Here is a 26,664-nt window from a genome sequence, read left to right on the forward strand (position 1 = left end):
CAATTTTTCAGGTGCGAGACAGCACACATAGCACATTTATTCACTAAACCAGAATCCCCTGAATTAATCACTTCTGTTTTTTCCAGCATCAGCGTTATTGGTTGTGGTAGCATCCTCCCAAGTAATTGCCAGAGGCATCCCGAGGGTTTCTGGAAGTTTGAATGTTAGTATTCCACTCACAAAGGCCAAAATCCCGACAAGCAACTAGAAGGAATTTTTAAAAATAGTAATAAGTAACACATCAAGAAATAAATGTACCCTACAAAGAATAACTCTGAACCTTTTTCAGAGGGATATAGAATTGAATTTGACATACCAGTTGACATTTTTATTCTGCGGTGAAACCTTTGGTTATTTAGGCTGGACTGGGAGTTTTTTAACCCATTGTCTAGGCTTAATCTGATCACTCATTAATTCATTAATTACCCCTGTGGAGCACCTACTTAATAAATCCCAGTTACTGCCTCCATTATTACTCTTACAGGCACTGTCCTAGGAGCTGCTACACAGAGAGAAAAAAAGACGTATGAAAAGATCCTCAGCACTGATCACCAGAGAAATGCAAATCAAAACCACAATGGGATATCACCTCACATCTGTCAGAATGGCTATCATCAATAGCCCCGTCCCATTTTCCCAGACTCCAGAGTCTTGTGGAGAAACCCGGAAACTGAGCCTTGGGTTGGGGCCTCACAGTCAGGGACTGTCTTAATCAACCCTGTCCCTGCCCCAATAATCAGTACACTATCAGCATTCAATATATGATAGGGAATGAATGAATGCATATACACTTGCACGAATGAATGTTTCAATGAACCAAAACCTACAGAATTTAAGGGCAAACAAAACAAGGGCAATGGAAACTAATTGCTACTTTGGAGGGGGGGTCCATCTGACTTCCTATAAAAATTCACTATTTCTTTACTCTCCAGATTTCTACACATAAAAAGCAACCTTTTAGACTAGCACCAGGTGTTTGTCTTTAAAAATGCAAATCACATTAACAATTAAAGTCTACATATTTATTCTCTATTGACCATTATGAAGATGTTGGGTGGATTTTAGAACTAAATCTTTATACAGTCTGTAAAAATGCGTGCTGTCCTTACATAATTTAAATTCTTGTAGCAAAAACACTGCCTGGGAAGAGCCCATAAAAATAACAAGGCATGTTTTTTCTAATAAATCTAAATACTTGGAGCTTTCACAGCCTCTGAGAAAGAGAAAGATGAAACACACAGTGCCACTGTGACATGATATGAGGCAACTTCAGTAACAGACGTGACCTGGGAAGTCAGCTTTTTATTTTGTTTTACAGAAGGCTGATAATCTAAATCTTAGAAATACACGAGAAAATCTAGAAGCAGTAATGGGCTTTAAAGTGACATTCTCAAACCCACCTTTAGTCCAAATGATCTTGCTTTCTGACCTCTGAGCCCCTGCCCATCTCTCCAGACTTAACTCCTGACTCCTACAACCCACCCCGGCTATTAGCAATAACACTTGCATCCAAATCCAAACTGGCCAGGTTGCTTTTCCCTCCGAGCCTCTTGCCTTTCTGTTCCCTCTGCCTAGAATTCCCTTCTCCACCAGGCTGGGTCTTACTGGCCCCTCCAGATACAGATTAAAGGCCTCCTCCTCCAGGAAGCCTTCCCCACTGGCCCTAGCCTGGGTCGGTAGCCCTCTCCTAGAAGCCCATGACCCCGCATTTCCCCGCACAGCCGTCATCTCTGGGTTTGCTCTCCTTCCTTCCCGTTAGACTAGATGTCTCTCAGGACAGCAGCTGTTCCTTTCATCTCTGCTCCTTAGCACCTAGCACACAGGTTAGCTCAAAATCAACATGCACTAAACTCCTGCCAAATGCACTAATACAAAACGATATGAATTAGGTGTGCACTTTCTTTAGATTACTAGAAAATAATGGTTGATAATAAAAGCATCAGAACAAGTGATCTCCATGTGCTTACTTTCAAAAGAGGAAATACAAACTTATCATCTAGATCAGTGTTTCCATTCCTCAGAATGAAAACCCTGGCTTCCAGGCAGCTTATTGAGAAAGTGAATAATCTATTTTTTTTACTCATTAAAAACAAGCAACATCAGTTGTCTCGAGAGGAAGCACATTCACAGAACATTTCTGCAAACATACACAAGGCACTGTTGAGAGAGGCTGTCTTGGGAAGGGGGGGACTGGGGCAGTCAGGGGTCAGGGTGGAGGGGGAGCTTACTTATCTGCAATCCCTTTTGTACCGTTGGTTGGTTTAACTGGGGAAACGGCATGGTATTTGGGTATGAATCCAAGCTCTGCCACCTTAACGGTGTGTGACCCTGGGCTAATAATGACTTTCTGTACATCAGTCTCCCCACCTGTAAAATGGGGATAGCAGTAAGCACTATCTGCATTCTCTGAAGACTAATTTTTGTAAAGCACTTAAAAAAGAGCTTGTCACATCAAAAGCACTATTTAAGTATCTGTTAAGTAAAATTTAAAAATCCCTTTTAACAAGTCCTTAACTGATCCTTGCGGATGTCATTTAAGAAAAGTATTTATTTGGTTTTAGTAAATTTATAGCAGTTTGCTTTGATAGATTTATCTATCTTCTGTGCATTTCAGCTTATTGTTTTAAAAAACACCTTTCCCATTTTTATCTTTTATTTATTGAATGTGCTATCACAAAGAGATGCTTCTAGAAGAGTTGATACCTTAAAATGGGTGTGGAGAAAGGGAAACCCTAGTACACTGCTGGTGGGAATGCAGACTGGTGCAGCCACTATGGAAAACAGTATGGAGGTTCCTCAAAACATTAGAAATGGAGCTGCCTTTTGAACAAGTGATTCCACTCCTAGGAATGTATCCTAAGAATCCTGAAACACTAATCAGAAAGAATATATGTACCCCAATGTTCACAGCAGCACAGTTTACAATAGCTAAGATCTCGAAACAGCCCAAGTGCCCCTCAGTAGATGAGTGGATAAAAAAGCTGTGGGACATTCACACCATGGAATACTATGCAGCTGTGAAGAAGAAGGATCTCGTACCCTTTGGGACAGTATGGATGGACCTGGAGAATATTATGCGAAGTGAAATAAGCCAGGCAGAGAAAGACAAACATCACATGATCTCGCTTATATGTGGAATCTAAAGAACTTAATAAACTGATGAACAGAATAGATTCAATGACATGGAAGCATAGATGAGACTGACGAATGTCAGAGGGATGGAGGAGGGCAGGTGGGTGGAAGGGGAGAGAGTAACCAAAGACTTTATATGCATATATGCACAACCCAGGGACACGGACAATGGTGGAGAGAGGGACTGGGGAGGGCCTCGGGAAGGGACGGGGTGGAACGGGTCATTGGGGAGAAAAAAGGACATCTGTAATATTTTAAACAAAAATAAAATTTAAAAAAAAAAAATGGGTCGTGGACTCTCCAAAAACACCTCCCTGTGTAAGCCAGACAGCCAATGAAAGACACTGGCATTCCAATACCCCAATTAAGCAAACTTGGCTGAATGCCTGCTCTAAAACATGAAAGTTGCTCATGCCAGGCCAGTGATTCCCAAAGAACAGATGGACACCCACCTGTGTGCGCAAGGTGATTTCCAGTAGTATCAAACACTCTGTTTTATTTCTTGTGAGATTCTGTTAGTGTATTTTAGAAAAACATATAACTAGTATAACAACCATGATTTCACTGTTATCATTTTAAAAACAAGTCTATTTGGTTTAAAATATTAAGTAAATTTAAACAAGAGTAGCACAGAAGGTAAGGAAATGCTTTGCTGGACCCAGTGGTGGGGATATAAAACGTCCTACCCTGCAGGAGTTCAGGTTAACTGTTGGGAACACAAAGATGTATGTGCAAATAAGGCCAGCCTGTGACAGGGGCTGAAAGGGCCAAGCATGAAATGCTGTGCAGACGTGGGAAAGGGAGAGTCACTGGATCTGGACGGCCTATTTGGAGAAGTGGAATTTTCTCTGCACGGTAAAGGCCACACAGGGACTGCCTCCTCTAAAGTCCCACAGTGCTGGGCCTCCCACTGGCCATCGGGCAGAGGCAGTGAGGGAGGATGAGCTGGGAACAAGCTCCAGGACAGCCTCGTCCAGAAGTCCCTGGCGAGGCAGCTGCTATCCACGAAGCCTGGGAAGACCCCAGAGAGGGACTGTGTTGGGTCAACGGCCATGGACTCCATGGAAGTACTGGGAAGAAATCACTGCCTTAAGTCATCTCACAGTTCTGGTAGCCCTGCAAGGCGCTGTCTCAGATGGAGGTCACGGTTGTGAGATGTTTGAGTCCTAACAGTTCTTGGATTTACCTCTTAAAAAGGAAAAAAAAAAAAAAAAAGGTCTATGCCTGTCTATCTATATATCTATCATAAAATGTGATTTAGGTGTGAAAGAGTCATCAAACAAATGCAGCTTAAGAAAAAATGATGAAGAAAGCACATCACTCTCTTGATCACCCACAACAAAACAGTGCTCACGCCCCAGACGCCTGCCTCCCCCGTACACACAGTGGTCCCGATTTAGTCACTTAGCCTGTTTTCCTGGTTTTAATATCACTTTCATGGCTACAGGATGTCCATGTAAAACTGTTTCTATTCTCTTAAAAAAAATAAAATTAAAGACACATGGAAGTTTGGCAAGGGGGGATGGGAGAGGAGCACTCTCTACGGAGCAGTTGTGGGGGGAGTGGAGAGGAGGGGGAGGTGTGTCAGGAACCAAAACAAACTAGGTTAGATGGGCAAGGCTTCCATGTTGAAAGGGCTTGGATTGAATCAGGCACAGTTTGGGTTTTATTCTGAAGGTCAGGGGACAGTTGGAGCCGAGCTGTGGTTCAGCACACTATTCTGGGGTGGGGGGTGGAGTGCAGGGAAAAGGCCTGGAGGTGGAAGCTGACGAGGGATTGAACCAGAAGCAGGTCATCTGGGATGGTTTTGAGAGAGAACATGATTTAGTGTCCTGGATTGGAAGGACAGGGGGAAAGAACAGGACAAATAAGTAGCTGATGCTAAGGTGTCATGCTGGAGGCCACTAGCTCCTAATCCAAAGTGGGAGACAGAGGAGGAAATTTAAGTCACCAACCAGCTCATTTTGGGAAACAGTGAATCTGGCGTCAGACACCCAAGGAGAATAATCCTGGTAGAAACATGGGTTTGCAGCTTGCAAGGTAAGTCAGAATTTAGGAGAGGCTGCCCCTGCAGGGGGTGGGAAAGATTGCTGGGATGGCTCCTACAGAATGAGTCTATTTAAGGGGCAATCAGAAAACGAAAGAAGAGCACTGAAGGAGCCCCGAGGGAACAGCCTAGAGAAAGCTGCAGCAATGTTCCAGACGCGGCTTGGAGGAGGGAGGGCCACAGACCCAGGGCTCTCCCCTAAGTCGCTGCGGCACCTTGGGCCACCCCAACCCCCACATCCCCTCCCCCCCAACCCCTACTCCCGCCACCCCCTCAATCTCCCAGCTTCCTCCTCACCAGAATGTCTTACTAAACCCAACTAAACCGGGCTCCACATCATTTCCCAACCTCCCAGCCCCGAGGAAGTCTGCAAACAGAACATAACTGCTTTCACTCTTCACAGCCAGGCAGAAAGCTCACACGACCAGAGCCAGAAGGAAACGGTTTTTGTATGTGAAAACCACAAATACCAAACCTCTCCGTCAAGCTCCACAGAATCCTTCAAGGACCAGGCAGCTTCCAGAACTTTCCCTGAGCAGCAGACAGGCAGTGGGAAGGCAGAGGCGAGGGCGAAACCACAGAGACCAGAGCTCTCCCACCTGGACCCAGATTCCTGGCACGGGCGAGGAGAGATCCTTCTCCAGCAGGCAGAGGTGTCATACTCGGCTCACCGCTGGATGGAAGGCAATCGGCCAACAAGAAAACAGCAGCCACCACCCTACCTACCAACCGGTGAGCTGTTAATAAGGTTCCTACAAACCCCCATCATTGAATTATAAATTTGCTTCCAGTAAACAAAAATATAGAAGGCAACTGGCTGATCTGCCGCTCTGCTCTTTCAGCAGGGCCCCATGAACGGATTAAACACCTGGGGCATGAAGATCCAAACGCTGGAGAGGTAAATGCTGAACGGGGCTATGATGCTTCCCGCACGGGACACCATGCTGCCACTCCCCAGGGCCTGCGTCCTGAAAGCAGAGGAGAATTAGGACCCGCAGCGGCAAGAACGGAAGACAAGTAGAACACAGATGTCACAGAGAGTGATGGAACGACTTCCTGTAACCCCTGTCCACCCTCCAGCAAAGAATATATAATAAAACAAGCTTGGCTTAATATATCTGGAAATAATTTTACTTTAATTTTTCAAGAATCACTCATGATTTAGATCCACATTCTGTGAAACGGGTATATACAAGCATGCAGATGATTCAAGACAATTCAAGACGGAAAAAAGGGTAAACCATTCTTCATCTGGTATGCAGATGAGGCCCTCATAGAGATTCATTCAGTCTGTCACTGAGGACAACATCGGTCCTCTAGAGCAGGAATTCGGGGTAGAGAGTGGGAATTTGGGAGAACAAAACATTTATATCTATGGAACATTTTATTTTATTTTTAAAAAGTCAAACAATATCTCAATGTGTTTTTCTTTAAATGGTATTTAGCCCTGGCCGAGTGGTTCAGTGGATTGGAGCATTGTCCTATACACCAAAATGTTGTGGGTTCGATTCCGGTCAGGGCACACACGGAAGGCGTGGGTTCGATCTGTGGTCGGCGCGAGTATAGAAAGCAACCGATCGATGTTTCTTTCTCACATTGGTGTTTCTCTCTCTCTCTCTGCCTTTCTCTCTCTCTAAAATCAATAGAAACATATCCTCAGGTGAGGATAAAAAAAAAAAAAAAATTACTTTTAAAAAAGCATTTAAAGAGACCTTATAAAATGTCTAGTAGGAAGGAAAGAAAAGTCCTTTTTCATGTGAATAAGTATCTTTTCTTAAGCCAAGGAGAGAGGCCCCAGGAGAAACCAAAACTGCCAAACGCCTTAATCTTGGGACTTCTAGCTTCCAGAACTGTGAGAAAATAAAGTCCTGCTCTTTGAGCCTCCCAGCTTTGGGGTTTTGCTATGGCAGCCCTAGCAACCTAACACAACTGACATCAGAACCCCGGGAGACACATCCTGAGAAAATTAGCCTGCGTCACACGGACAGTCAGGGTAAGCCAATTATACTCAAGATTTAAACTGGTTTTAGGATAACAGAGTGTTATTTCAAAACAATTTCTTTACTATCCTTGCTGATGGAGGTACAAAGCCTCAGATTAAGTATTAGCATCCTGTAACTTGCCCGTATCTCAGAGTTCCAGTCCTGCCTATGAAAATAAAGCATTCATACCCAAATGCCAAATATAATGAAGTGACAGGTAAGTGAAAGATAATAGGGAAACAACAGAAAAGTAACTCACTCTTACCTTACCATGGTTGGATACAGCTCTGCTGTGTAAAGGTAAATGAGGCCAAATGCTGATCCTATGGCAAATTTTCCACCCATAGCTGTCCCCACACTCCAAATATGGTAATTCTGAAAAAATATATTAGCAAAGGAGACCCTCCTAAGTAATATTTTTAAAGAATAATACAAAATCTTGAAAACTATTACTTAAAACTTCTTAATCCTCCAGTATTTTTCAGAACAATGAGGAGTTTTCTTTTTCTGTTTGAATTTATTTTGTAAACTCTACTCATGGTCTGCAAAAGCTTTCCATCTTTATGAAGTTGAGAGAAAAGTTTGATGCGCCCTCTCCCCCACTCTCCCCCCCCCCCCCAACCTCCCGCCTTGGAGACTTCAAATTACCAAATAAGGAAAGAAAGCTCTTGGGAAGACTGCTCTGAAACAAGATCCGGCCAGACATGCTGGTTCCACCAATAACTGACCCACTTCTGGAACTGAGCCCGCAGAATAAATCCAAGAGCCATAAAAACAAATTGTGCCCTTTGTAGCAGTGACTCCATGGCTTATATATTATCTTCAAAAAACAATTTGAAAGTGATAACTGGACTTTTAGTACAGACTGTCACCCCCGCCCCCTTCGGCTGATGCATTCCTCAACAGCAAAATCTCTCAGTGCCTCCAGCTTCGTTTCTGCTTTCCCTAATGTGTCACTCCCAGCAGTGGCTCACAAACACCTCCTGTATTCCATCTCTTCTCCTCCCCCTTATCTGACAGCTGGGTGCTCAGACACAGATGACCTTGGAGTTCATGTGTTAGGATGGCAGTGCCTCTGTCAACCTGAGTCCCTAAATGACTCCATCACTGCTACCAACAAGGTACACACACATCAGACTTCCTATGAGCAAGATATAAACATCTCTTATGTGTTGTCACTGAGATTTGGGGATGCCTCTATTAAAGCAGCTAGTGTCACCTTGTCACCCTAATTACTATTGTAATTATTTGCTGAATAAATTACTATGACTTAAAATAAATATGTATTGTGTTAGCACTACCATTTGGGGAGACATTTTATTAGAGAGGAGAAATTTGTGGTTAGGGGTTAATGCTCTACTTCTGGAAATCCGCATTACTCTGTGGCATCACCACTGCAGATCTTGAAGGTTCTGGGGTTCCCCTAAATCTTCACCAGCTCAAAGGCAGCTGCCATCAACTCAATTAATATCACTGCAAACCACTTAAAAACACAAACAGAAACAGGTGAAGCTCCCTCAAACTGGCGGAGACCTCCTCATCCTGAGTAGATGTACTGCATTCATATCAGCTGTATATCAACCACCTGGAAATTTCAATTACATAAAGCATTTGATTCACCAACCCTGATAATTAAATGAAGTGTCACACCATTTTAAGCAGTGTCATATTAAGCAGTGTCACACCAAAAGGCAGTCTTTGCTTAGCTTAAATTTAATGTCAAACAATATACAAAACTTAACATACCTTGTGCTATATGTTGAGATACTATTGCTTAATAATTATATAATCGCTGGAAAAACTATATAAAGTATTGTAAAATACTGTTAGAGTGACCATATTTTTCAAACAGAGAATGAAAATACAGGCTCTGATAGCATTCTGGGAGGAAGATGGAAGCACTTCTGGAAACAAGAGGTATTCTAGGAGATGATGTTGGCCAAACTTTGGGAATGTGAAAGTCATTTCAGTAGTTTATGGCAGTGCTTCTAAGAAACTGCATTTTTAAAAACAAGCTCCTCGGGGGGCTTATGCCTACTAGAAATTGCCAACTACTAATCTACCACAATGAAAAACAAGACTATTTAAATAGGAACAATCCTAAGGATGGCTCCCTCCCTCTTCCAGGTTTCTGATCAAATGTCACCTCCTCTGAGAGGCACACATCCTTGACCACCCCAGATAAAATAAAATAGTATTCAGGTGTGCTCCCCACCACACACAGTCATTTTCTATTCCTCTTCCTGATTTTTCTTTGTTATACTTACAGAAACTTGATTTACTGTGTGTCTTCAGCACCTAGAACAGCACCTGGCACAAAACAGATGCCGGATAGACCTTTGTTGAATGAATAAATGTTGAAGATGATAATTGCTGGGAGGTACCTACTTTCCTCACTCAAGATTAATGTGTTTACAAAAACAACACTGGCCATCTCTGGGAAGTGGGATGATGGGCATTTTTTTAATGTATTTTTTTTTCCTTAAATGTTCAACAATAAGCATGTACTACTTATATAACAGAGGAGTGTGTGTTTTTAAGAAAACATATTGTTAAATATTATGTATACACTCTGTCCATATAGCTGAATTGATCTTCATACTTACCGTAATAAGCTAAAGAATCTCCCATCACACTATTATAACTAACCATTCCCTAAATAAAACATTAAATAAACTCACCTTGGGGATCACCATAATCACACCACAGAAAACTGCACTTGAGATGAGAGAGATGATCAGAACACTCTTTCTCCCCAAAACGTCCATCGCCACGCACACGAAAATGTAGGCAGGAATTTCCACTGCACCTGTCATTGAGCAAAAGGGCCCTCCATAAGCCATGGTGTCCAACTGTGCAAGGGGACCTCACCTCATAACCCATCCTCCAAAAGGAGTGATCAGCAGTATATCTGCCTCCAGGGGCCTCTAAGAACCATCAGCTGCTTGAGAGGCAATAAACCCCACCACTTTGAACTCCCCAGAGGATGTTTCCTGGGAAAGGCACTAACGCCCAGCACTTATCACCTGTCCTACTAAGTTGTAAGCTCCCCAGGACACAGCATGGTGCCTGGAGGGCAGGCCTGTTGAATGAATAAATAAGTGAAATTAATAAATAACATTGATAATTTCTGATCTTTGGTTTCTTAAAAACTAGGGGGAACTTTTTGTATCAGTAACTTGAAACTTAGACACTAAAGTAGAAAATCCAGTGTCAGCTAAGCACATAAACTATAACTGCTTCGTGGATTTTAAACATAAAAGTAAACATTTTTAATATAATATGAATCACCTACAGAACAGGGGGCTTTATTTTGGACATCTTTTTACTCCCCCACAACAAAAATTGAATCCATAATTGACATAAAAGTCCTTCTCTTGAAGAACCAAAGTTTGAATCCTCGCTCCAGAACAAAAAAGCTTGATTTTCCATCACCCAGAGCCAAACAGGGAGCAAGAAAGATCTCAGCAAAACTGAGTCAACCCAACAATCTCCTTTGGGAAAGGAGCTAGCCCAGATCTTCCTTGTAATTCAAAGTTCTGTCCTTTCCTCCCTCTGCAGCTGTCTAATCTCAGGACACTACCGACCACTGCCTTTTAGGGGTGATGTACATCTGTCCATTCATCTACAGAAGCTTGCTTACAAGCACCTGGAGAGGCACGTCTGGGTCTAAATGTCTCCCACAGGTTCTGGACCACATCACAGGGGTGGATACATATTTTCTGAGTCAGCATTCTTAGTAGTATATCAGAAATTAAACTCAGTTCCAGCTGCTCAGGAAAAAACTGGCTCAGACAAAAGCAAAAAAATAACGTTCTGAGCCCCATATGAGAGCTCTGGAGGAAACATCTCCCTTTCACAGACACTGCTGTGAGGTCCATGCTTCCAGGCTGGGACAGTAGGTACATCTGTTACTCTACCCTTTTTTGTTTGTTTTTAAGAGTTTATCAAGCACTTTTCAAGATCAAATAAGACAGCAATCTTCAAAAGAGCGTCCTAGGAGTAAGCCTGGATTATTAGCCCTACTTGACAACTAAGAGTAAATGATCTGAGCCAGGTGAGTAAGGGACAGCTCATGCACTGGAAGCGAGGTCCTGGGGAGCCAAGGCCCCCGTCCTGCAGCCTTCCTCCCCCTCTTCCTTCGTGCACGTCGGACTCGGAACTGTCCGTGTACAGCACCCTGTGCAAAGCCACCAGACAGCCTCCTGGAGTCTAGCAAAGCTGAAGAGATAGTGAAAGTGGACTACACTGGTCTTCCTTGAGTTGTTGCGTCAGGATATTGACATTACATCTGATTTTTGGCTTGGTTATGTCTGGGATAGAAATGGGGCAAGCAGTGAGGCCCACCCCTTCTAAGACTAGGACATTCCTTTCTTCACTTTAATATGTAATCTCTCTAATCTCTTGGACCCCATTCCACTCTCATCTGCACATAACCCCAAAGGTTATTTACCACCAGCAAGTGGCACAAAACCAGAGCTGAAGTTCCCACCAGCCCCAAACCATCTCAGAAGGTGAAAACTTGTTCAAAAATTTCACAGCATGGAAATACCTGTCAGCAAGAGGACCACTGGAAAGGGTAAGGACATGAGAAATTAAAGACAAGAGAGAATATAAAGCCATGTAGATTTGTCTTGGAAACAATTTTACAGTTATGAGATTGCCCAGTTTCATGATAATTTATATCTCCATCAAAATTAAGAAACCATGTCACAAAGATCTAAAACTCCAGCTTTCCTAAGCATCCCCAGACCACACCCCATCCCCGCTTCATGCTCCCACTATATGCTGCTCTGTTCTAGGAATTCTGCTTCACTTCTCAAACTGACATATAGAATGGGCTCTTTCTACAAACGTGTTGGTTTGCCCAAAAAGAGAGCAAAGGTGTGTGGGGGGGGTTTCCCTTAGAATGACTTCCCTCACAATACCTACTGAGCTGTAATCAAGAAAAATATTTAATGATTTCTATGCATAAAAATTTTAAAGCAAGATTTTCTGAGGATAATATCAAACACAGGCAGCCTACATGGAAATGACCAGAAGTTAAGACTCGATGAACAAATGCAGATAGATGTCTACTAGTTCTCTCATGTTTGGAGTGAATCTAGTTTACCTGGGAGTCACACCTCAAGCTATCACAGCAGTATCTGAAGCCAGTTTTAACCTGCTGCCAAAATGGAAGAACCACAATGACATCGATTATAGCTGTGTGCATTTACGTGATTTTACTGACTGAAATTTCTAGGGAGGACATGCAAAGAAAGAGAGAGACCAGAAGACTTCCAAGACACACTCCACTGTGACAGGAAAACAACTTACCAAGAGCGATATGCAGTGAATGATCTCATTTATATTAAAATAGGAAACGTCCATCTGCACAAATAAGATGGAAATGCAGGGAAAGAGACGTGAAAGTTTCGGGCACAGAGCCAGTGGGTGTAGCAGTTACCCTTGGAGGAGAGGCCTGAGACGGGGCGCGGGGGGAGCGGGAGGAAGGGGAGAGGGCTAAAGTCTTCTGAGTATTTACATTTTTAAAAAGAAAATACAGGGTGGGGCAGAAATAAGTTTAAAGTTGTGAGTACCCAAGTGTATTTCTGTTTTATTAATTATTGTATTCTTTTCCATACAAACAACTGTAAACCTACTCTTGCCTGGCCCTGTACATGCATGTTATGGTCCAATAACACTACACGAGACCATAACCATGGAGTTGGCAGTATTGCTCCTGGGAGGAAAAAAGACAATAAAAACACACTAAAGACACAGCAGAAAGTTCATTTCATTGTTACACCTGAATATTATTTAACTACTTACCCATAAGAAAGAGGTTTAGATATTCATTGCCTCCTAAATTAACAGAATTCAAGGAGAAGACATAGAATCCCAAACACCCCGTGAACCAAATCAGCCAAACAATAAGTGTTCTTGTTCCAATATTCCAGTCATAAAACAGATCTAGTAGGTTTTGCTCGGTAGCTACAGGAGCCTTACTACCAGCAGGACCGTATCGATCCAGTGATAAAAGTTCTGACAGTCGACAGGTGCTCGCCCGATTCCACTTGGCCATCTGATCAACCACTGTTTGTGCTTCTTCATATCTTCCCTCTGAAATAAGCCAGAAAGGTGTCTCCGGGAGCATCCAACAGCAGAAGACAAAGGGGATGGTCACTGAGGAGAGGATGAGCTGATAGAGCCTCCAGGTCCTGACCATGTAGCCTGTCAACGCCACCACCATGGTTCCGATCGCAAAAAAGGAATGCATGTGGATGGAGGCCCACGTCCGAGCCCGCATGCCCACAAGCTCTGTCACGTAGACAAACGCCACCACCAGGTAGCCGCTCGCAACCTGAGGAACAAGAGGGGGAGGGCAATCCAGACTGAAGGCCACATTTATACTACGGCGGGGTCTCATCTCCCCACAAATGACATGTAGGCAAGAAAGAAAATGCCAAAGAATTGTTTTCTGGAACCCGTATCACATTTATAAAAGGGCATTTAATCCGATCTATCCTTCATTTTTCCATGGGGTCCTTCCAGCCTCCTCCACCTTCTCCACTCTCAACCGCAAAACTTGAGAGGCTATTACGGATAAATGTTAGGCACTACCTTTTGCTGCATTTAAATATTCCTTTACACTGTGAATTTATTTCTCATTTCCTTGTAAGTGTACATGTCAATTTATCTATATGAAGGAGGTCCTAATTATTAATCCTAATTTTTAAACAGGTACAAAAAGTTATGGTAACTAGTGGGAAGAAAAAAGATTTGGCTAAAACTTTATTTTGGACAGGCAACAAATAAAAAACAGATAAATTGGGACTTCATGAATGTTTAAAACTTCTGTGCATCAGAGGACGCCATCACTAGAGTGAAACGGCAACCTACGGAATGAGATTATTTGCAAACCACATATCTGATAAGAGAAAATTATCCAGAATATATAGAGAACTTCTAAAACCTCAACAAACAATTAAACAATCCAATTCAAAAATGAGCAAGCAAAGAGCAGGGATCTCTCCAAATATGGTATGTGAATGGCCAATAGACATCACTATTTATTAGGGAAATGCAAATTAAAATCACAGTGTGATACCATCTCATGGCCATCAATATGGCCACTATCAAAAAAACAGAAAATGTGTTAGCAAGGCTGCAGAGAAACTGGAATCCTTGTGCACTGTTGGTGAGGAATGTAAATGCAAGATTACAAGCTCTTCCTGCAGTTAAAAGCTTCACTCCATTATCCTTGATCAGTGACCTTCAAACAGAATCACTGCTGCTGTTGTTTGGAAATTTGGAACCCGTCTGAAAGCCTCACCAAGTGTGGGAACCACATCCTCACTAGCTGGCTGCTCCCAGTGGCAGTCCCCATTGCATGGAGTGCCTGCCCCTTGCCGGGTTGCTGTACCGCAGGTGTTTACTTTAATCCCACTGAATCCTGATAACAACCCTGTGAAGCAGGTATGATTTTCTAGAGCTTCGTTTAGAGACTGAGGTTCAAAGAGGGTAACAGTTTCCCACGGTCACACAGCTAGGGAGCCAATTATAACAAAGCTGTATTTAAACTCCTGCCTTTTCCACGAGACTCCCCCGTTCTTCATAACATAAAGGCCTAATGCCTTCCTGTTTTCATTCTTACTGGCTTTCTTAACAATATACCTTAACCTTGTCTGTTCGGCTCATACATGCAGGGCCTGACTCAACCAATATAATTAATTGCTCAGAAATAAAATAATGCTGTAGTAATTGTGGAATGTGGATCAAGTGCCAGGCATAGAATAAAATAAAGAGTTTCTGCCTAGTAAGCAACAATTTTTCATTTTAATGAGTTCCATTCTAAACAGAGGGCATTAATAGCCCACAGAAAAAAACTTCTGCAAGGGAGTGAACAAAGGTTAATCCTTGCTCTCTCTCCCTAGATTCCAAATAAGCACACCTCAGAGAGTTAAGGTTTAATGTGAAAACACTACCGTAGAATTAAAGAGGTTGAAAAACACAACTCACAACAGCAAGAAGAAAGCGTGCAAGTATGAAGCTGTAAAAATCCAATGTGAACGCCGCCGCTATGCCAAACAAGTACATGCTGATGCTTGTGGACCACAAGACAAGTCGTCTTCCTACCCTGGAAAAGAGGAATCAGCAGTGGAAGAAGCAAGGTATGGCTATGACAGTTTAAACACCCACCCCAATTCATGAAAGGTGCGTGTTGACCACATTTTTAATTGCTTATGTATTCGATTGTATTCATTCACTTTGGGCAAATCATGAGTAAATACTTGATTTCTTCAAGAACCCAATCTACCTAAGCTGCTAGTGGAGAGGCCTCTACCTAAGCTGCTAATATACACATATGACCACTCTGGATGGCCCCCAGAAGACCTCTGAATCTGGGATTGGGGGAAGTGGGGGAGAATGTGCCCTTTTGCTCCCAGGACTTCCACTCTCTGATCTGCTCGGTCATCTTCCCTGCTGCCCGCCAAGGCTGAAGCAGCTCTTGCTAAGCCCCTTGAAAGACAGAGCTCTTGCTACACTCTGTAGAATAAGAAGCTTACTTGCCCTATGTTTTTTAATTGGGAGGGTATTTCTTTGTCTAAAAAACAAACATGTAAGTACAGATTATCTTCCTGACAGATTTTAAAAATTGAGATATAATGCACATGCCATAAAAATCAGCGTTTTAAAGGATACAATTCAGTGGTTTTCAGTGTGTACACAGAGTTGTGAAACTCCCATCACTTTCTAATTCCAGGACATTTTCATCACTCCAAAAAGAAATTCAGCACCCAGGAGCAATCACTCCTCACTCTCTGCTCCCTCCAGTCCTTGACAACCACTAACCTACTTTCTGTCTCTGTAGAGTTGCTTCTTCTGGACATTTTATATACATGCAGTCACACAATATATGACCTTTTGTGTCTGGCTTCATTTACTTAGCATTACGACTTCAAGGCCCATCCATGTTGTAGTATGTATCAGCACCTCAGTCTTGTTTCCGACTGACATTCCGTTGTATGGATATACTGCATTTTGATTATCTGTTCATCAGTTGGACATCTGGATTTTTTCACTTTTTGATTATTATGAATAATGATGTCAGGAACATTCCTGAACAAGATTTTATGTGAATTTATGTTTTCAATTCTCTCGGGTATACACCAAAGACTAAAATTGCTGGGTTATATGATAACTCTATGTTTTAACTTTTTGAGGAACTGCCAAACTGTTTCAAAGTGGCTGCCCTTTGGATTGTTTTACAGTCCTGCTGGCAACATATGAGGGTACCAATTTCTGCATATGCTCCACAACTTTTGTTATTGTCTTTTTTATTACTGCCATCCTAGTGAGTATGCGGTGGTATCGCATTGTGATTTTGATTTACATTTCCCCAGTGATTAATGATGGTGAGCATTTTTATATGTGCTTATTAGACATTTGTATATATTCTTTAGGGAAACAGCTATCCAAATCCCTTGCCCATTTTTAAATGGGATTGTCTCCTTATTGTTGAGTTTAAGAGTTATTTACATATTCTGGATACTGGCCTTTATTAGATATGAGACTTATAAATATTTTCTCCCTGTGAGTTGTCTCTGGCAAATACTTTTAAGGCAAAAGAATATAGTCCTGAGATTCCAACCAACAGGTGAATTATTAGAATTAATGAGCATTTAATGAGGTGGCTGGACATATTATCAATATATATATAAATTAATTATATTTCTATAGACCAGTAACAAATATAAAAAATTTTTAAATGCCATTGCAATAACTTAAAGCTGTGAACTGAATATGAATAAATCTAACAAAAAGCTTGTAAACGCTCTATGGAGAAAAAGACAAACTTCAAGAATCAAATCATTAAGGGAAATAGATATATCATTAAACAAAGAGATCGATGGTCCCTTAGAGGACCCCGGAAACAGACTAGTATATTCATAGCCATACGTATGGAACAAATAAGGCATTGCACATCAGCAGGAAAAGAACCAGTAAGTGGTGCTGGGGCAACTGTCTAACCATATAGAAGAAAATACAACTGGAGTCCCTTTCTCGTAACTTACATTACAAACTCAGTTCCAGGGGATTAAAGGCACATATGTGAAATGCAAAACTATACAACTTTAGGAAAATAATATAGAATATTTTTTCATAACCTAATGGAAGGAAGGGAAGACTTTTTTTTAAGCTACAGGAAGCACTAACCATGAAAGAAGGGATAAATACAATTGATTCATGTCCATCAAAAGATACCATTAAGAGCCCGGTCGGTATGGCTTAGTGGTTGAGCATCGACCTATGATCCAGGAGATCACGGCTTGATTCCGGGTCGGGGCACATGCCTGGGTTGCAGGCTTGATTCCCAGCAGAGGGTGTGCAGGAGGCAGCCAATCAATGATTCTCTCTCACCATTGATGTTTCTATCTCTCTCTCCTTCTTCCTTCCTCTCTCTAAAGTCAATAAGAACACATTTTTTTAAAAAGAGTGTTCCTACAATATTGTTCCTAACAGCTGGGCACTGCAAACAACCCAAACATCCTTTAACCACATCAGAGACACATGTATTGCAGTGTGTTTCTGCAGAGGGATATGCAGCATTGTAATGGTTATAAATAATGATTTCTTCTTCTTCTTCTTCTTCTTCTTCTTCTTCTTCTTCTTCTTCTTCTTCTTCCTTCTTCTTCTTCTTCTTCTTCTTCTTCTTCTTCTTCCTTCTTCCTTCTTCCTTCTTCCTTCTTCCTTCTTCTTCTTCTTCTTCTTCTTCTTCTTCTTCTTCTTCTTCTTCTTCTTCCTTCTTCTTCTTCCTTCTTCTTCCTTCTTCTTCTTCCTTCTCCTTCTTCCTTCTCCTTCTTCCTTCTCCTTCTTCTTCTCCTTCTTCTTCTCCTTCTTCTTCTCCTTCTTCTTCCTTCTTCTTCTCCTTCTCCTTCTCCTTCTCCTTCTCCTTCTCCTTCTCCTTCTCCTTCTCCTTCTTCTTCTTTCTTTCCCCTTTATCTTTCTCCTACCCTCTCCTCCCTCTCTCTTTTTCTTTCTCTCTTTTGCTTTGTAGTACTAGCTAGAATCTCCAGTACAATACTAAGTGGCAGTGGGGTTTCATACATCTTGTCTGTTCCTTATCTCAGAGGAAAAGCTTTTAACATTTCACAATTAAGATGTGCATGATAGAGCCCTGACCAGTGATGCTAAGTGGTTGGAGCATCAGCCCAAGCACCAAAGGGTTGTGGGTTTGATTCCCTGTCAAGGGCACGTACCTGGGTAGCAGGTTCGATCCCCAGCCCCGGTTGGGGTGCATTCAGGAGGCAACCAATCTATGTTTCTCTCTCACACTGATGTTTCTCTCTTGCTCTCCCTCCCTTTCTCCCTCCCTCCCACTCTCTTTAAACTCCACCCCACCACTCTCTCTAAAAATTAATGGAAAAAATATCCTCAGGTAAGAATTAACAAAACAAAAAGATGTGCATGGTAGATCTTTTTGTAGACACCTGTTATCAGGTTAAGGACATTCTTCTGTTTTCAGTTTTTATCATAAATGTATTTTGAAATTTATTAAATGCTTTTCCTGTTTACTAAGTTGGTGATAAGAAGTTTTTCCTCTAATCTGTTAATGTGGTAACTTCCACTGATTAGTTTCTAATACTAAATATGTTCCATACCTTATTCCTCTGCCTCTATGAATTTTAATCTCTCATATTTTCCAACTCTTTGTCTCTCTGAGTTTTATAATTGATAATTTTTTCTTAGCTACCATCCATTTTACTAATTCTTCCACTAGCTGTATATAACAGATTAAAAGTACCCAGGAAGTTTGTTGGTCACTTTTCTTTAAATTTCTTGATGTTCTAGGTAGTTATTCTTCAATTCTATGTCATTTAAAAATAAAATTTCCAGACTTCTATCAATGTTTTAAAACCTGTCTTCTATTTCTTAAAGAACAGTAAATACAGTTGCTTTATGATCTATGCCTGATAATTCCAGTATTTGAAGTCTTTGTGCAGAACCAGGCTACACCTCTTAAAGAACAAGTCTATTTGTCAACAACAACAAAAATATTCAAAGTAATAACAGTATCTGTTGAGTGGTTATATGTTCAAAGTACTTTTTCTGTATTCATTTTACAATAATAACCCTTTGAGGTGAGTGCTATTATTTTCATCTTCGGCTTACAAACAAGATTCTAAAAGACAGGTTATGCAATTTGCTCAGGGGCCACAGCTAATTAGAACCAGGATTTGGACACAGGCAGACTGGCTTCAGAACCCATCCTCTTACTATGTTATTTTGTGAATGTTATTTAACAGATCAGCAAAGAGGTAAATATTTAGATAGGAAGCATAAAAATAACTAAAGCTTTGAACATAATTCCCTGTCCCCTAAGAAAATCAGATGGGAAAATAAACCCTACACCAAACAACAATGCTAAGTATTTCATTTTACCTGTCAGAAAAGTAGCCAAAAATCAGCGCTCCCAGCAGGACTCCAAGCATAAATGTGGGCTGGATCATCCTTGCAAACCATTTTCGGTTACAGACCAGATCCCACTGAGTCACCACGGTGCTGTCCCATTTGCTACTATGATAGAGGTAGCCATCTAAGCAACTAAAGCCACTTTTATGGCCATAATAATCATAGTTCAAACTCGACTTGTTATCTCTCCGGAATCTGACACAGCTTTCGAGCTCCCAGATCTCACCGTCCTGTAGCTGCACTACAATATGATCTTCATCACCCGGTGCAAACCGGTTCCAGATGTCATCCAACCTCCAATGAGAGACATTTTGGAAAAGAACCCGACTCACGTTGCCAGGGGGGCTGCAGGTATGGCTGGGGAGCACTGTCATAAACACAGAAGCCAAGTAGTGGATACCACAAGAGATGTTCTGGAAGGCACATGTGAAATAGAGAAATATCTGGTATCTGAAAAGAGAAGAAAAGCAAGTTATTATATCTGGCTTATGGACTAAAAAAGAATATAAGCAAATATGAATGGTCTCTATCATGTTTAGTTTAATATATATACAGATGGATAAATACAGACTAATCAGAGATGTGTCCTTATATACAAGTTATTATATATATACATATATATATATACATAGCTCTGTTGAGAGGGCCTGGAAGCAATGACACCCCAATAGCAACAAGCATGCCCAGTGCCCAGATCTTGATTTCTAAATACCATTCTCCAACAAAAGAAACCAGGAAAAATGGCTGATTCTAAGACCAGGAGAGGGACAATACAAAATAAACCTGGATCACCTTATAATATCAGAAAATAAGGTAGTGCTCAAAATACAAAAGGTGGGGCATTTCAAAGGGACATGGGGACGAATCTGAAAGAACTCAAGAAGGACAAAGCTGAAACAATTTGAGCAACAAAAGAAATAGCATAGTATACCAAAGTATAAAATAAATATGTGAATTTATACTGTGACAATTTTATGTGTCAACTTGACTGGGCCAAGGGATACTTAGCTGGTAACACACTCTTTCTGGATGTATCTGTGAGGGTGTCTCTGGAGGAGGTTAGCGTTTGAACCAGTAGACTGAGTAAGGAATCTGTTAAGAGTCTGAATAGAACGAAAACACGGAGGAAGGACAAACACACCCTCTCTGCTTGGGTTGGGACATCCATCTTCTCCTGCACTCATCCATTGGTGCTCCTGGCTCATCGATTTTCAGACTCAGACCAGAACTTACACCATCAGCCCTTTGATTCTCAGGCTTTTGGACTTGGACTAAATTACACCACTGGCCTTTCTAAGTCCCCTGCTTGCAGATGGCACATTGTGGGACTGCTTGCCTACATAATCTCATGAACCAAGTGCTATAATAAATCTCCTCTTACCAATACCTATATACATATATACATCTATACACATACGTCCTATTGCTTCTGTTTCTCTGGGAATCCTGACAAATAGACCATACTGATACAAATAAATGGTTGAATAAATAAAAATGAGAAAAGAGACAAATCTTTCTTAGAATTCCAACTAATATCTGCAGATATTCCTCCTACACAGGAGGTAGAGCTTGATTCCTACTCTACTCTTTGAGGGTGAGCTGGACTTCCTAACCTGGAAACAAAGGTAACTGGCTAGCAGGGTGGAGCCTCCGCGAGCTCACAAAATCTCAGCAGGCTAAAATCCCCAGACGAAGGAGCTTGCTCACTCTTGCTCCTCTGGCTTCTCTCCTGCTTCCTTGCACTCACCCGTGTTCCCTCCACAGCCATGTGGCCCTCGAAGCAGAATGGCCCATGGCCATGTGGACCCCGCACACCATGGACTGCAGCTGGGAGCACAAACTAAGCTCGCCTGACGCTGGGCTGGACTGCGCAAACATGGAGCAGAAACTCTGGGCAACGGCTTTAATCCTAGTTCTGCTGAACACACAGCTGGACTTCTTCCACGGCAGGATGGAGGGACAAGCGGACCTTGGAAACTCAGGGATCTAATTCCACACAAACAAACACCACACTCATTCCCCAGTGTGAGCCTCAAAAAATTCCTTTTCTCATGACATCGCAAGAAGCCCACTCCCACTGGCAACTGTTGGGAACACTGAGAGCTTCCCACCAATAACACTGCAGTTGTGATGTTGGCAACCTCCCCAAGTCCTAGGGATGGCTGCCCAACTGGTAAGTGGCCACCATTCCTCACTTCTCATACAACCTCATGTAGATAAGTAACAAGTGAAATGGAATCAACTTAAAGTGTTGTGGCTATCAGGACACCACAGACGGGGGTGCTGGCCACAGCGTCAAAGTTGAACCCTATATCTGGTGCTGGCCTGGGATAGCAAAAAAAACACACAAAGCAAAAAGCAGACAGGGATTGTCTTTCTTCTAGCAATGAAGCTGAGGGGGAAGACACAGATTACTATTCTTATGATCTCTTTGGGATGAGCAGCCAAGAGAAGAACATGGAGCCCAAGGCTTGAGTCCTCAGGACTAATAGAAGCCAGCTCTATTTTTCAGAAAAGGTACCCCTGGGAAAATGACCATGCAATCCACCTATTAAAACTGTCCCGACCTCCCTGCTCATACTCCCCCTAACTTAGTCCATACCCATATTATCTCCCACCTGGGCTCTTACCTAAGTCTTCTCTGGTCTCCTTGCCCCAACTCCTGCCCCTCCAATGCACCTTCTATTCTGATCTTACTAATATCCAAACTCCTTGGCATGACATACAAAAATGTTCTTAGGGATGACTGTAAGCTTACTTCACACCTTCATACTTTATATTACAGAAATTATGAACACTTAGAAATCCCCAAAAGCCATGCTAGTTCACATAAATATGTGTTCTATTTTCTAGAAGATCCTGAGCATTCTTTCAATTTAAACTTCCCTTTCTCTTTTGCAAGAATAACTTCTTGAAAAAAGAAAACCCTACTTCCTTGGGTGTCTAGTATTCTAACATATCATTCTCCCTTACAAAGACTGTTGTCCATCAGGTGTCATCCATGTGTCCAACCTAATAAACCTATAGATACAACACAGGACTGTGCCCACAGCTGAGAGACACAAGTATGAAAAAAAGACACAATAAGCTGAAAACCCAGATGCAAGGAAACGCAAAGGTGACCAGAGCTCCCTGGAAATCTGGGTGATGGGTTAAAAAACTTTCAGTCCTAGATTGATCTCATTCTGTATAAAGAAGCATAACAGATGACACCTCACTGTGGTTAAGAGCATGGACTCCTGAGCCAGACGGCCAAGGTTTGAATCTTGACTCTGTTACCATCTAGGGCTTTGGGCAAGATCCTTAACTTTGCTGTGCCTCAGTTTCCTCATCTGAAAAAAAGGGTTGTTGTGGGAATGGAAAGACTTAATACATGTAAAGCAATGTGGCACACTGTAGGTGCATGTGTTAGCTATTATGATGTTCATAAAGGAAAGCCAAAAAAGAAGAGCCAAAAAAAGGTTCATATTTTAAAGAAAAACCCAGATGCAAGTCAGCCGCAGGCTCCACAGTCCAAGTCTGACATTTTAAACCATATCTCCCCTTACCCCAGGACAACTCAGGGATCCAGGTTCTTAGATCCTCCCAACACAGAAGCCTGAACCTCAGTTTCCTCAATTCCCTCTCACACGGGGCTTAAGCTGTGAAGTTTATGGAACTTCAATATAATTTCAGGACAAGTCCAGGAATTGCTTTTTAATTATTCTGAGGTGTCCTGCTTTCCTCCCTTAAAGGTGGTTAGGATAGTGCTTCCTCACCCGAGAAAGGACTAATGAGAAATGAAAGATGATTAGGGATCTCTACCTACTACTTTCACTAGGTTTCCTTAAGAGAAGGCTAATGATACACAATAACCTCCCTTTCTATTTATAAACATAAGGAGACTGATTACAGCAAATACCAGAGAAAATAGGGGTACCGTGTTACCGTGACACTGTTTTCGAACCTTCTGCTGTAAACGCTGGCGTGTTACCCTTTTCCTTCTTACCAGCCGCTTTCACTATCAACCTTTCCCACCAGGATGGAGGCTCAGGTAACAATAATAGCTGTGATACTGAGAACTTACTGAATAAAAAAGAGTTTTGCATACACTATTGTGGCCGGCTAAGAACCGTCTCCCAAAATCCATTCTCCCCTTCTCCCACTGTGGTGAGCTACATTCGACCATGTGGGTGAGGTCAAGGACAGCAGCAGAAAGGGAGCCCCAAGCAGTGGATGGTGGAATAGCCTCGCCCACTTGGGTCCCCAGATAACCCATAGGGAAGGAATGGGATTATCACCTCTTACCTCATAGGGCTACTGTGAGAGGTTGCATGTGGAGTCCTTATAACAAGCATTTGTTATTACCTCCTTTATACAGATGAGGAAGTAATAAATATAATGCTCAAACCATATAGTTAACACATGGGAGAGCCAGGACTGGACCTCAGGCTTCCTGCTTCCAGAAGGCTAAAATGAGATAAGATATAAAGAGCCCGGCCGGGCGTGGCTCAGCGGTTGAGCATCAACCTGGGATCCAGGCGTTCGGGGTTCAATTCCTGGTCAGGGCACATGCCCGGGTTGCGGGCTAGGCAGCCGATCAATGACTCTCTTATCATTGATGTTTCTATCTCTCTCTCTCACCCTCCTTTCTTCTCTCTGAAATCAATAAAGATATACTAAAAAAAAAAAAAAAGGAAAGAAAGAAAGATATAAAGGGCCTGGCCTAGTACCAGGGTTGGTACTAGGAGAGCATCATGGTTGAGAGTGTGGGCTGTGGAGGCCGATGGACATCCAAGTCTGCTCTATTCCTAGATCTGTGATTCAGGCACATGCCCAAGTTCTCTCATGGGTAAAATGAGAGTGACACCAATCTCATAGGGCTGTAGTGAAGATTAAATAAGGTAAGATGTGCTGATGACAGAGTTCCGCACAGTTGAGCATCGATAATGGGGGAAGCAGGGGAGAGCTGGGTAGCTTCCCTTTTGCGGACACTGGGAATCATAACCAAAACATGTGAAGCTCTCCACCTCAAAGAGCAGCACCGCGTCATTTATTTCTTCACTAAAAACCTGGGAAAGGCGGGTTCGGGATTCTGATTCCCATTTTGTGGATAGAAAACTGAGACACAATATCCCCAGAATCACCCTAGAGGTAAGTGGTAGGCCAGGTTCAGACTTAGCTCCAAATCTCTGACCAGCCTGCTGTGTGGCCCCTCGCCCAGCTTCCCCTCCTCCCAAAACAGGCTGGGTCGAATGAATGAATGAATTTTTAAATTTTTAAAAATTAGTCTAACAAATGAAAAGAGGGTGCCAAGTGTACAAAGGCTAAACCTAGGTCCCACCAGGGGGCAGCTGTGGATCTTTGGCCCTATCAGCCTGCTTCCCAATCATGGAAATATTTGAACACCTCCTTTGCAAGATCGCAGCGGCCATCAAACGAAGCACTGTGTGTTACCCAGCACAGCGTACCGGTATATACTAGGTTTCTATACCCAGCACAGTGTACCTGGCACTTACGAGGTTTCTATAAATGGCAAACTCGACTAATGGTTGTTTCTGGGGCGGTACCTGCCAGGCACAGAGAGAGACCCCAGGGCGCCACGGGGCGGGGCAGCAGTCGTCTGGGGAACTGAAAGAGGAGACGGTTTGGCGGATTGGAGGCCGGCGGCCAGACACAGGCGCTCCTTTGGTGTAACCCGGCCCTGGGGCGGGGCCTCCCGACCTCAGCTCCCGCAGAGCGCGCCCCAGGTCCCACCTGCCCCGAAACCACCATTCCCGACGGGAACCCCAAAGCCAGTCTCCTCGCTGTGGGGAGGTCCCTCGGCAGCGAGAGTCTGGACCCGGGCCTCCCGACTCCCCTGGGACACTTGCGGTGGCGGTGTTTTCAGATCGCGAGCGCAGCGCAAGAACCCCGCTGCAACGGAAAGAAACAGACCCCACCGACACCTCCACTCCCGTGGTTGCCGCCCCCCTAGGCTGTCCTCGCTCCCCAGCCCCACCCCACCCCACTCCCTACCTGCCGAAGTGCCCCACGCGGTCAAAAATCAGCTCCAAGTCGCGGGACGCCATGGTGCGGCGGACGCGCGGAGCTCACGCAGCGGCCGGGACTGGGGAGCCCCGCCCCGCCGGGCGCCGAGGCCCCCGCGACCCCCGAGGCCGCCGCCCCCGCGCGCCCCCTCCAGCCACGCGCGGGGGCCCGCCGCCTTCCGCGCCCCTGCGTGTCCAAGCGCTCGGAACGCGCGCGGGGCCGACTCCCCCTCCCCGTCGGCCACGTGCTCGCGCACCCCGGCCCCTCGGGGCAGCCTCGACTTCGCCCGCCACCGGGCCTGTTCCCCAGCGCGGTGCCCCGGACCCCGCCGCCCCGCCCTTACTCCCGCGTCCTCGCGGTACCCCTGGGGAAGAAGCCCGGGGTCCGGGGAGAGGCTCGCCCGGCCGCGGGAACCGAGCGCCTCGGAACCGCGCGCCCTGGGCCGCGGCTTTGGGACCTGCGCGCGGCAGCCTCCTGCGGCGCCGGTTTCGTGGGCACCTTTCTGGACTCCGCTCTGGGTCGCGAATGTCGCTTCCTCGGGGCAGGCAGCGCTTTGACCGCCAGGACGGAGGTCCACAGGACAGGGCCTGACTCTGCCCCCCAAGCGCCAAACTTTTCGTCCCACCCGTCGTCTCTTCCCTGGATTAGGCAGCATCCTCATAAATGGTCTCTTTGCTTCCTCCTGTGCCCCACACAGTGGACAAGTGCTCCTTAAAAGTACAATTCAGGGGGTGGGGGGGGGGAATAAGATAAATACCAGCCCGGCCGGAGTAGCTCAGCTGGTTGAGCGGCATCCTGTGCACCCCCAGATCTCCAGTTGGATTCCTGGTCAGGGCACATACCTGGGTTTTGGGTTCAATCCCCTGTCGGGGCTCATGGGGAAGGCAACCGATGGATGTTTCTCTCTCACAACCATGTTCCCCCCCTTCTCTCTCTCCCCCACACACGCACACACACAGCATGTCCTCAGTTAAGATCTCTCTCTCTCTCTCCCTCTCTCTCTATATGTATATATAAATTCAGACCAAGACACTC

At 43.7% G+C, this 26,664-nt stretch overlaps 1 protein-coding gene across 1 annotated transcript; it reads right to left on the reverse strand.

Moving 5' to 3' along the window:
• SLC22A16 (solute carrier family 22 member 16) lies at positions 1 to 25,670 on the reverse strand. Its single transcript, XM_087817163.1, has 8 exons — positions 25,618 to 25,670; positions 19,591 to 20,070; positions 15,166 to 15,283; positions 12,976 to 13,507; positions 9,843 to 9,970; positions 7,427 to 7,536; positions 6,048 to 6,147; positions 1 to 204 (listed from the first exon to the last, which is right to left on the reverse strand). The coding sequence occupies exons 1-8, from the start codon at positions 25,668 to 25,670 to the stop codon at positions 64 to 66; spliced, it is 1,662 nt and encodes a 553-aa protein (XP_087673289.1). The 3' UTR covers positions 1 to 63.
• Between the last annotated feature and the right edge of the window lie 994 nt (positions 25,671 to 26,664).

The sequence above is a fragment of the Miniopterus natalensis genome, chromosome 5 (assembly GCF_054644295.1).
Source record: "Miniopterus natalensis isolate mMinNat1 chromosome 5, mMinNat1.hap1, whole genome shotgun sequence".
Taxonomy (NCBI): domain Eukaryota; kingdom Metazoa; phylum Chordata; class Mammalia; order Chiroptera; family Miniopteridae; genus Miniopterus; species Miniopterus natalensis.

What these genes read in the sequence shown, in the direction of transcription:
- SLC22A16 (XM_087817163.1), bottom strand. Translation starts at nt 25,670, where the DNA reads ATGGCGTCCCGCGACTTGGAGCTGATTTTTGACCGCGTGGGGCACTTC. An exon ending in TTTGGCTACTTTTCTGACAG is followed by an intron (nt 15,284 to 19,590) that starts GTAAAATGAAAT and finishes CCTCTTTTCCAG; the next exon opens with GGTAGGAAGACGACTTGTCT. An exon ending in CACGCTTTCTTCTTGCTGTT is followed by an intron (nt 13,508 to 15,165) that starts GTGAGTTGTGTT and finishes CTTGTTCCTCAG; the next exon opens with GTTGCGAGCGGCTACCTGGT.